General features: G+C 28.6%; 1 protein-coding gene across 1 annotated transcript in view; it reads right to left on the bottom strand.

Moving 5' to 3' along the window:
- Window positions 1-213: 213 nt before the first annotated feature.
- The window catches only part of LOC111674916 (S phase cyclin A-associated protein in the endoplasmic reticulum), a 106,733-nt gene continuing 93,830 nt past the window's right edge, over window positions 214-13,116 (bottom strand). The window contains exons 10-12 of the mRNA XM_046950707.1: window positions 611-781; window positions 399-551; window positions 214-338 (exon numbers count right to left, since the gene is read on the bottom strand). Of these exons, the coding sequence (XP_046806663.1) occupies window positions 264-338; window positions 399-551; window positions 611-781 (399 nt within the window). The 3' untranslated portion in view covers window positions 214-263. The remainder of the gene's footprint in view (window positions 339-398; window positions 552-610; window positions 782-13,116) is intronic.

Raw genomic sequence — 13,116 nt, 5'->3', positions numbered from 1 at the left:
AATATTTTTGTTGTTTTTTTTAAGTTAAAAAAGTGAATTCATTTAATAGCTACTAATTATAATAATTAATAAAATAAAATTAAAAAAGGGAAGAAAAATAATTCGAGAGTATTGTAGATAAAAAAGAGGCAGTCGTTATTCATTCAATGTTAAAAGAATAATAATATATCCAGCACCTTTCTAAAAGATGTTTAAAATTATTTTTTTTTTAGATTTAACTCCAAAAAAGGAGAAGGAGGAAGAAAGACAAAAATAACAGCATTTTATGTATTTTCCTTGAGCAAAGCAACCAAATGATTCTTTTTGGCTTTATCCGATTTACTATATTCATCCAAAAACTAAAAATATACCAAAAAATTAAAATAAATTTAAATAATTTGTTTAACTTAATAATTTACCTCTAAATTAAAATCACGTGATATCACATTACGAGCTTCCTGATTTTGGAACGTAACAGTTACTAGACATGGATAAACCACCACATTCAAATGTTCGGGTAGTTTAGTTAAATTCTTAATTATATTGGAACATTGTTCAGAGGTTAAAAGATCCTGTAAATAATAAACATAAAAGTAAAATAAATCATTTATTTAAGTTTAAAAAAACTTGCCTGATTTTGTTTATTATTTGCACAAAAGAAACCGATTGTTGCAATTAAATCAATTAAAACCGCCTGGGTTTCACTGTTTTTAGCTGCCGTCGTTTGATTGCCACAATATTTGAGTAAAATTTGCACCACATCAAGAAACTTCAATGAGATCGCTTCACTGGACATCACCTCCTGTGGGGGTAAAAATAAAAGAAACAAATATAAATAAATAAAAAGAAAAAAGAGAAATCTTTAAACTTTCAACTAAAATATGTAAAAAAATACAATTTTTGTGAAAAATGTTCAAGTGTTTTTTGTCAGTTCAATTGGTCTCTTTGGACTTAAAGTTTTTGAAAAGAAATTAAAACATATTTTTTTCTTTTCAGAGTTGGTAAACACTCAATATCGAACATGAAATGTTGAACATTTTAGCATAAATTCGATATCGAAAGCTTTTGAATGTGACAATTAAGCTAATAGGATCAGGACAAAATTATTAATTCAATATTTATAATATTTCCTTAAAGCTTAAATAACAGATCGTCTCACAAATTGCCTGTATTCGACTAAAACACAAACGTTTCCAGTTTCACCAAAAAATTGAACAAAAAATACATAACCAAACAAATCGAAAAGAATAACAAAGTTTTTAACTCTATTTTCTTTACTTTACTCTTGTAAAATTTTTCAAACGTAAAAAATCTGCTAAAAATTAAAAATATTTTAGGTGTAAGTATTTACACTGTATGTATGTATGTTAATGTTTGTATGTATACACTTAGAAAAATTTGAATTACTTTTATTGAATCTAAATGACAAACATTTTATGAAATTATTGTTTTAAATTTGTTGCAGTGTATTGCTGCATATTCTTTACTGAAATTTGTTTATTTAACTTTACTCTTTCTGTTCACACATGTCGGTGGCAAAGTTTAGAATTTTAGATTTATTTGCAAAGTTATTTTTTCAGGACGAATATATTTACATACATATATAGAAAAATAAAAAATAGAACAGGTAAAAACTGTATTTAATTGATTGGCTTTATTTCTATTTTTATTTATAAAAGTTAGAACTAAAATAGTTTAGGAAAAACTTACATTAAAGAAGACAAGTGTTTTCCACAACTTTAAAAACTACGTAAATTTTAAACTTCTATTGAGACTAGAAAATGAATTTAATCCTGCAATTGTTGCACCATATTCTCATGATTAGAGCATTGAGGTATTCTACTGTTTAACCCGATATAAATCTGTTTAACCCTGTCTTATATAAATCCCAAGACGTCGAAGACGTTACATTCAGAAACAATAAGGCAAAAGACCGAGATCGGACTGCATAATACCAACAGACTTGTAACATAATAACAGAATGTAAACTCTGTCTATAAAAAATTTACGGGAACAAAACCTTTTATCTTCCTCTCAGCACGACTGTGCCTTTGTAAAATCGGTGTTAAATTAATGACGAAGTGCTTTACGAGAACACCTGTCATGATTGGTCTATTTCACCGTGGTCTTTCAAAACACTGGTTGAACTTTTGTGACTACCAGCCCATCGCTCCGTTGCGCTTTTTATACGTTTTACGAAGTGGCAATTAACGCATGTGGAATTTCCGATCCATTATACATGAACTTTGCTCAAATACTAACCGATAGACCGAAGTACGAAATCATCAAATAAGCCGAAGTCATTGTTCTTACTTACAAAGAACACACTGTGGTAAATCTGATGTGGTTTTCTGGTTCAACCTAATGTCAAATCATTTCAAGGAATGTCGATGAGTGTATTAACAGCACCAGTCCCAGTAGTGGTAGCACCTCTTTAACTCTCAACAAGATGTGGGTCTTTCATTAAGGAAAACATATCCCAAAGGGGCTGGAGACGACAATAGACTAAATGAAAGCAAAACTGAACATGTACGTTTCTCTAACAACAAAGATATTAAATCTTTGTAATAATGCCGAGAATTACGATAATTAAATATTATTAACAAAATAATAAATATTTTCACAATACAAAATGATATATGCCGAATTGTTCTTAAATCAGATTAGATCAGACATGTCAGCCCTGTTTAGCCTTGATCGTTTTTGTGTTACGACCAGTGGACTAGCAAGTAGTTCGGATAGTAATGAAATTTAGCCAAATATGCTTAACCCGTTTTTTATTTCTTCCTTGAAATAATGGTTCTGTATTATATATACACTAGTGTTGCTTGCCGTTGGATTTCTTTGGTTTTAAAACTGTTAGTTTTGATTGCATATTTATTATTTAGTGTAAAAAGATTTACTTGATCTGTATCCAAATTTACTATTACTTCCTTAATAACGTTAAATGGTAATTAGCAAATTTGATTAATGGATTGGAAAGTGTACCCCTTTCTAAATTATACAATAAAAAAGTTGAAAGTTTTCTTATTGTTGTAGATATTATATATTATATTTAGCCACAGACTGTTTGTGTTTAAAAATCATCCATAAGATACATATTTCCAATCATTTAGAATATGTTCAGAATTCATTGGTTTATATATATGGGGTTCATTTTTCTATTTGTTAGTTTTTCCAACTTTAAAGGCAACAAAGAATACAACCAAAAACTTTTGGTTTTGTACATTCATGCCTTATAATGTGGCAGAAAAACCTCAAAAGTCATCATGCTACAATGAGCAATAGCATTGAAAGAAGATTCCATGCAACAAAATATATGTTTAAAATACATATTGAAAGAGAATAAAATACGAAATACCAACCAGAAGACAAGATGACTTGACTTGGAATTGAAAGTGTTTTTGGTTGCCTGTTTTTACATACACACTTGATTTATTTGATATTTATACTTGTGTTGTAAGCTTGTGCCTCGAACTTGATAATAAATAATAAATTATTGACACTGTCATCCAGCGTAAACACACACACACACACTCTCTCTCTCTCTAGCAACTCACACATTTAAAGAATGCCCAGAAGTTTGCAAATATACAACGTATCACTATAAGATAACAGATAATTTTTTGAAAAATTATATGAACTTAAAAGCCCTATTCGTCGGGTTCAGTTGTGGGGGCTAGGTGAAATAATGGACCGATGTTATCATTAGTCATTGGAGGTAAGTACATACTAGGGTATTCAAACAATTAATCGTCGATCGGTTAATCGATCAATTCTGGACGATTAATCGCTCGAATAAATAAAAATTTCCAAATTTCAAATAACGAATAAACCGAATAATTTATATCAATTTACCGATTAATAAAAACTTATTATTTAACAAATTTCATTGTTAATACCTTATGCAAAATTAAATATTTTTAAAATAAATTTACTTTCTTAATTACTTTTCCATTATGAAGAATATTTAAGTGTTGTTTTTCTAAATATTTCTACTAAGTTTTTAAGCAATACATAGTTATACACCAGTTTATTTAAAAACGTATGAATTCTGGAATTCCTTCAAAAATCTCAAAAGCATAAATTTAATAAACTTAATTTCTTTATATAGAAGACTATTTCACATGAAAAGAAATATTTTCTAATATTTAAGAAAAAACTTTATAGATTTGATTTTAAAAGAGTGAAAAATTATAATTTTGTTTGTTATAGGAAAACAAATTATTGCATAAAAGAAATAATATTATTAAAAAAACGTCCACTTGCTTTTTATTGGATTAACCGAATCATTTTGAATTATCCGATTATTAACCGGCCATTTCAAAACCCCAAATAATTATTTGTCGAAAATAACTGAATACTCAAGTACAGACGACAAGTAACTGAAAATAACTTTTCGAATCAAAGATTTTGCTACAAAATGACATCGATTTGTTGTTGCAAATATATTTTGCAAAAATAAATAAAATTTTATAGCATATTTTGCATATTTCTTAATTTTTCTATAACAAATTGTTTTGTTTTCCGTGTAAAATTCCCTTTGTAAGCTTTTTGTTTATAACCACTTCATTTCAAAATAGTGAAACAAAATGACAAAATCACTAGTTGGAAATAAGCACCCAGAACTGTAAGGCGGATATGTATGTAACAGTAAGTGAGCGAATGAATAAATAAATGTATACTTTTGCTTTATTTATTATTTGCAACATTTATAATCTAATACACACACGTTACTTATACTATTTTGAATTAGAAATTAACTACTCACGATTTTGTGATTGAAAAACTGTATTGATTACACATTTCAAAGAATCAACAACATCATCCTCGGTAGCAATCATTTTTAAACATTCACAGCTTTTTTAGTACACTTAAAAAATTGTTGCAATTTTGTTTGTTATAAATTTTCACATGAGATTCATGAAGTCGAATTAGCTATGGCCATCTGCTTAAAACAAGCTTATGTTAAAACTAAGTAAAGATAAATTCACCCAAAATGTTTAATTATTTCCTAAATTTTGTCTACCTTGAAAAAATTACCTTTTTTCTTAATTCTCGAGCACTATTCCCAGAAACTATCGAAGATAATTAGATGAATTTTGTCATACTTTATTTTTTTTATCAAGGGACTAATTATGTTCAAAATCAAAACAATCGATTAAAAATTTCCCAAAGCCCCAATACATATTCTCGGAAATGGATTTATCGTTAACAACCTCGTCAAAAATGTCGCTATTACCACAAAATTTTAAAATCATATTATTAACGTAGATAGCTGTCATATAAGGTCCACTTCCGAAAATCACTTAAATGCAAATAACTAATGTAGAAATAAAACTATTGGAATATTCGACACAAATCTTGTATATACATTGACATCGGTTGCTCATATCTGCTCACACTACGAATATGGTACTCAAAGCTCTTTTAGAAAAAAATCCTGACTGAATATGATCCATCCGTTCAATTAACCTTTCATAAAAATCATCAAATCAAACTCAACAATAAAATTCAGGAGAAATAAGTTTTATCTGCTCAGAACTCTATGAGATGCAAAAAATAACTTTAATATTTAAATTTGTTTTATAAATATTAAATCGCTTCAAATGTCTACTATGAACTACAAATTTATTTATAATATAATTTCTCTAAGTGTTCGAAAAAGTATTTATTCCATATTCATTTGCAACTACAACAAGAACAATTTTCAATGTGAAAATTTCATTTATCGCTTCTTTGATGCGTAAATGTTTTGAAGTACTTACACGCGTCATACAATCAAATACAATTTAATACAAAAACAATATTACCACCACCTCCAATTACAAACCTCCCCCTCTCTTCGCCAGCCGACGAAGTTCTAGTTTTGGTTTAAAACATACTCCCTTATTAGAAATTCTAGAAACATTTGATTTTAGATGAAATGTATATCTATCAAAACATTTATATTGAATATGCACGAGTATGTGTTTGCATGTCACGACAGCATGTTAGAATTTCGCATACGAAAGTAAAGTGTCAAAATATTTAAAAAAACTGTCATATGACGAATGTTTTTGTCAATATATCAACGCTATTTGACATAAATGAAACAAAATATTTCGTTACATTAGAATGACACAAAACTTAAAAACGTTTATCTTGAAAATCCGTTTGATTTCGGGTAAATTTTCATAAATCCAAAAGTTGTCATTCTCATGTTCGAATTTCAGCAAAGGGTTTCACTTTAAGCTTTCATGAACATCAATAGTGGTGCATCATAACAAAATCTACTAATTCGATTGTTACAACTAAAATTAGCAAATTGTTTCAACATATCTTTGAGGTACTCTACTGTTCATTTTTGTAAGGTACACATACATACATTATATCTATGATAAGAAGATGTAAGCTGGAGAAAAAAGTTAAAATATCTTTTACGGTTTTATTTCAAATACAAATTCAAAATATCTATTGACAGTTATAAATTATTAATGTTAACAGTTTTGTTTTATTTATCGTGAATAAGGTGACAAAATTTTTAGAGTTTAAAAATCGCTGTTAGAAAGAATTCTAGAAAAATATGTAAATATCGTCGATATTGCGTTTAATTTAAACGTTTAAGAAAATTATTATTAAATAGGAAAGTACTTCTTTTGAATCAACAAAACAAACACTTATTTGGAGAACCATCAAATATTCAAAAAAACTGTAAATTAAGTAACAATCTAACCATATTGTTTATTGTTATTGTCATTCCGTTTGTAACACATCGAAATATTCATCTAAAATCTATATAACTATATATTATTTGTCATTATTAACACGACCTGCCATATCCGTCCATCTGTCTGTTTAAAACACAAAACAGACTCCAAAAGGGTGTAGCAAGCGAGCTGAAATTCTAAACAGATATTTTATATTGATGCGGTTTTAGTCTTTTCATAAGATTACTTTTACTTTAATTGGCTAAAGGAAGCATCTAAGTTTTGTGCGAACCAAAATTTCTGCACAAAATTCTTTGAGAATGGGCCAATAATGGAACCCTCCCCTTCAAAAAATACTTTAACGCTTATTACTAGTTTTAAAAACCCGTAGAGCGATGATATTCAACATAAACAAGATTTGTACAAACTTAAGTCGATCTAGAAAATTTGACGAGGATCGGGCCCCCATAAAAGTTCCCTTTCAAAAAATAGCGTTTACCACTATTACCTTAACAATCCGGGTACACCAATGAAATTCAACATAAACAAGACCTGTAAAAACAAAAACCGTTCTACCCTAACCCCATACAAAGGCTCAAAATTCGACGAAAACATGTCAAAAATTCCTTAACTTTGCAATTTCCTGTCTGGGCTCCGGTAGGTTAGTGGTTAGTGTGGTGGTGGGTTTGATTCCCACCTGAGGCATTGGTTGAGGAGCGAACAACATGCCCGATAGAGGCCTAGGTGTATTTCTACGGATTTGTATGTATATATGCATCCTCCTTTCAAACTAACTAACTAACATATCTGAGAAAATAGAGAAAACAGTTTTTGGAGCTACCTAAGTATGAACATAAATATTAAGGACAAAAAAATGGCGAACTAAAAATAGGGGGCGAGGCTTCTCCTATATAAATTAAATGCAAAAATGTGTATATCCTGGAAATTATTAAAAATTATTAATTAAATTAATTAAGTCTAGAATTCTCAATTTTTGCACGAAGAACTTTGAAATCCATGTGAAACATTCTGACATCTAAGTCAGTATTTGGGTTATAAATTGGCGGACTTTCAATAGGGGGCTTGGAATTTGCCGTATAAATTAAATAAAAAATCATTTATCAGGTAAACTATTATATTATTCAAATTATTCGTTGTTTGAATTAAAATCCAAATTGACGTTTGGAAAAAATGGCGAAGTAGCAACAGTTGGCGTTGCAACGCCCAGTAAATACAGTCGTAAGTCTGTGAAACTATTTCAACTATAATCTTCAAAGTGGGTTTATTATTCACATCACTTTCAGGGTAGCTAATAACATTGAATATGGATAGTAAAATATAATTTTGATAAAAAAAGCAAAATCTAAAAATTTTAATAATTTTCAACACTTTCTAGATTAAATTTTAAAAATATACTTTAAAATGGTAAAATTATCTTAAATAAATATCAACTTTATAATTGTTATAAATTCACCGCAAATTATGCCACCCCTTTTGTCGTGGACTAGACTTAATAAAGACAGCAATTTAAACAAAAATATCATTGTCCGCTTATGGTCTGTTGGTTAAATCAGTCAGTGGACTGGTTGTTTATATTACTACAACTCTTGCCACAAATGCACCCAAAACACACACACAAACTCCCACCTAACTGCTGCGAATAATGTTGTTGCTGTTTGTGGATGCTGCTGCTGTTGTATGTCCCTTGTCAATATTTATCTACGCTGTATTTGCTTGTTAGGCCAAATGTTTATTTACGTATCATCATCAACGTTTATTTCTCTATTTTTTATATTTTGTTTCCCTTTTTTTGTACTTTTAGCCGAAAACTTGCAACACAATGATGATAATGATGATATGAATGTGTTGTTGCTGCCACAAGTATTGAAGTTGTACTTGTATTGCTGGCCAAGTATGTAAACTAATTACGGTTGTAAACACAAAATAAGGATATTTGTATTTATATATGTATGTATTTGAGTGTGTATGTGTGTATGGGTTTTAGTATCTGGTCGAGTTTGAAGAGTTGGAGGTGGCGGTAGTTTTTATAATCATGCACAAGTATGTGTGTTTATCAATTCATGAATTAGCGAAGCGCAAAAACCAATTGTTGGCTTAAATAAATAAATAAAATCTCGTTTCATAAAATCAAACAGATATAAACAAGTATGAATGTATAGTCAGGCATGGTCGACCATATGATACCCTACACAAGTCAATATGTTAAAAATAAGGATTATATTTTCAATAATAAAGCATTTAATTTGCTTTTAAACGTAAATCCGGAATATTTTTACTTATTATTGACAAAAAGAGAGTCTTTTTACAAGAGGGCTTAAAGGAGTAGGGGTAAATATGGGCCTTATAAATTATCCTTATAAATTTTGGCAAAGGAAAGTAATCTATGTAGATTTTAATAGTTTTATTAGTTATTATAAGTAAATTTTGACTTTTAAGTCATTTTCTGGAGCGGTTAGGGTCAAATGAGGCCCGATCATTACAAAAATCTGTGGAATTCTTTAGAGTTATATAAAACTAAGTTTTGCCGATTTTTGTTCGGGGTACGGCTGAATGGGGGCAATGTAAACATGAACACACAGGCTGACGGACATAGCTAAATCGACTCAGAAACTGATTCTGAGCTGATTGGTATACTTTAAGGTACACCACTATAGTGGTGTAGGGTATAAAAAGATTGAATGAACAGTATAAACCCGGCAAAAACTCTGTAATGCTTTGTACTTACATAATAACTTACTTTTCAATGTCTACTACTTACGGTCTGCATTACTTTTAAGTACCCATATAATCACTTACATATAATCAGATAAGTATTTTATTTTGAGGTATGCCTTTCTGTTTGTAAGTAGCTTTATAAGTAGTGATTTGTAAGTAAGCATGGTAAATAATTGCCTTCTATGTGTTCACCGTGTTTAAAGCGATTTTTTTACCATTTTAACTACTTTTCAATGTAAGTTTTTGTTGCGACATTTCTAATGTTTTGTGTATTTTTGTTGCTGTAACGAATTCTTTTTGAAGAAACAAAATGAAAATCAAACAATAATTTATTTTTCTCAAATAGTTAATTAGAAATTACCAACAGCAATACAAACGCATAAAACTCTGCTAACAATAGTCGCATGGGGTTCACAAAAAAAAAAAAAAAACAAGTAATATTAGTCAAATATTAGTCCGTCTCATCTTCCCGGCTTACAGCAATGTAATTTTGGGAGGTCTGTTTTAGCCAAAAGTTCAGTTTACTTTTTGTTTTACCAATACACACAATAGACGTCTCACTGCTGCTGTACTCATGCTGACAAAATTAAAAAATTCAAAAAAGTAAATAAAATTATTGGGTTTTAATCATGAACACAACTCAATTGTGAGTTTTGAGTTTATTTGTTTTTCAACAAATATTGACACAAGAAATGAACATTTAACAAAATCCTTCAACGATTCGAAAAAAGGGGAGAAACTCTATTTCAACTAACTTAGCCACTTATTTTCGAACAAATGTCGGCATTATTCTTTTTAGTCTATTTGCTGGCAATGCTGCTGCCGCTGCCTGTGTTTGCTCCTGTTGGCTAGAGAGGAGTTTGTATTTCTGTTACTCGTATGTTGCGTTTTATATTCAAATATTTGCAACACACTTAATAATTCTAACAGATTTATATTCTTTGGTTGGTTATTTTTATTATTTTTCTATTCGATGAAAAAGTTTTCATTTTCAAGTTAAAGATGAAAATATGAAGTTTTTGAAAAAGTTTCTCGATTCAAGTGAAACAGTTATAAAGGGGAGAATGCTTATGCTTTCTGAATTTTTGAGTAGTTTTGCATACATAAATTAATAAAATATTTGTATTTTATTACCATTTTATTTAATGTTTTCTTATTATTCATCTTTGCATAAAACAACAAATAAACAACTGAGGAAAAAGAATTTTTGTAATAAAAGATGAGTAAAAAAATTATATAAAATGTAAAAAGGAAACTTTTCTATGAATTCCACACCGTAAAAAAAGTATTTGTAAAATTTTTTTAATGAAATTTTCAACGATTCCTTAGTTTTAGAAAGTACGTAGTGTAATGCAACTAAACTATGAAAATTAGAGCTAAATCGGAAAATATTTTCTTTTTCCTCATCGGCTCTAGTTTGCAAGAGGAATATGCATATTCGCGAGACTTACCCCATTAGGGTCAAACAAGGTGTTTTTTACCTCTTCATAAGTAAAATCGCTTTCACTGCTAATATCGATTATGGAGCATCAAACTTATCACCAGTTAATTTTAGATCTAGTGGAATAAAATTAGATCCACCAAACCCAGTTTCCCTTTCAAGGGTTAGTACTTACATGGAAATGTATAAAATGCTTATGAAACTTCTTTTATCTACTTTTTTATAAGCATTTTAAATCATAATTTTAACACGGTGATGATATTGGAGGAAAGTACTTCTACGCTCGCTTACAAATAGGGAGTTAAAGAAATATAATTTCGCTTACAAAAAAGTTGTTGAGTAAGATTTTTTCTTTTTAATAATGCAGCGATAATACGAACTAGAGATTTCTATTAGTTAATTAAATGTGCAAACAAAATGACAATACCGAAAATAAAGTTCATTTATATCAGATTAGCATACCCTGGATGCTTAGCTGTCCTAACTTAAATTAAATAGGTACATACAAAACTTTGTTTACTTTTATAGAAAATTTAAATTGATAAAAATTGTTTTAATGTTTTAGTTTTATACGTACAATATCACGTGAATATTACATTCGCATTTAGTAAGAAGCTTGTTTTTTTGAATTTTATTCATTTAGCTTCCACATTATAGAAAATTTGAAGAAAAGTACTACAAAATACCTCTGTGTTCAATAATATATACAGTTCAAAAAATTAAATTTTATGAATAAAAAAGTGCAAAACGTCCTTTTCATTAGATTGTCATTCACACATTCATTACATTTTAAATTTTATTTGCAATATCTATGTTCAAAATCGTAAAAATATCTCTCTCAATAAATTCTCATTTAATAACTGTGTGTGTTCCAGTTAACCGTTATAAAAACGTACCATTTGAAGAATAGAAAAGTACCAAATAGTCCCCTCTTACAGAATATTATTCAGTCAAGACCATGTATATTTAAATTAATGTTCCTAGGTTGAATATTTTAGAAAATTAAAAAATACAATTTATGAGATAAAAAATACTCAAAAGTTGTCTCTTAAAGAATCTTATTCAATGAGGACTGTGTATGTTTAATAGTCATGTGCAGGGAAACCGAAAACATGCTCTAAAAAAAGTGTTTTAAGCGCGTTAAAAATGCCGTAAAAAACTTAAAATATGCTCTTAAAATTTAAAATATATGCTCCAAAAACAAAATTTTTTATTATTTTTTAACATTGAAAAGCTCAAAAAAACTGAAATTGTAATGAAATAATAAATGTTTAATGTCATATTCTATATCCTACAACATTTTTTTTATAAATGTTTCATCTCATAGTTTGAAGAACTTGTATAATAGAATTCCGTTTTACGTTCAGATAACCAATAAATAACATGAAATCATTTGGTCCCCAAAAAACATATTTCAAACGACAAAGTTTGACACATTTCTTCCAATTGTATTCATAGCTTTTAAATTGACATTTTAATCGGTGTTGTCATAAATTCCAATAATTAGTCTCATGAAATCAAAAGTAATCGGTTTTATGTCCGATTTAAAATATAATGCTTTATTGAATAAAAAACTATAACATAACGATTTTTTTTTTCAAAATTGTAAAATAGGCTAAAAAATTAAAAAAAAAAAAAATAAAAAAATAGAGTTTTATTTTTTTAGATAAAGTTTTGAAAAGAAATTTAAAAATGTATAAAAACGAAAAAAAGCGAAAACATCAAAATATGCACTAAAAGAGTAAAATATGCTCTAAAAACTTGAAAATATGCCTTAAATATGCTAAAAAGTCAAATCATGCAAAATTATGCTCTTATGGGTAAAATATGCAAAAATATGCTCTAACAAATCGATGACAAAATTCTCAAATTGGTCTGAAACGTGTAAATTTCTTATCCATGAGTCCATACGACGCACCACAAAAAAAACATGCATTTGCATATTTTGGTTTCCCTGGTCATGTGTTTTAAGTTCATATTAAAGAACATACAAAGAGTATCATTTAAAGGAAGAAAAAGTATCAAAAATGGAATAAATTTTACCTAAGTGGAAAGTACTAATAAAAAGGAACAATTTTTCACCTTTTTGCTTAGAAATATCCTTTTTCGAGAATTATGTTGAATGTTCCGTATTTAAAACTTTATATCACATATAAAACTCAAACGATTCAAATCTGCATTCATTTGTTCCATACAAAAAGTACCCGTGTGATTGTAAAATACTTCGTATATTTTTAAGGTACATATAAGGATAAATATAGAGTCATAATG

This window comes from Lucilia cuprina, chromosome 2 (genome assembly GCF_022045245.1).
Source record: "Lucilia cuprina isolate Lc7/37 chromosome 2, ASM2204524v1, whole genome shotgun sequence".
Lineage (NCBI taxonomy): Eukaryota > Metazoa > Arthropoda > Insecta > Diptera > Calliphoridae > Lucilia > Lucilia cuprina.
This window is presented reverse-complemented; position numbering and strand designations above follow the sequence as displayed.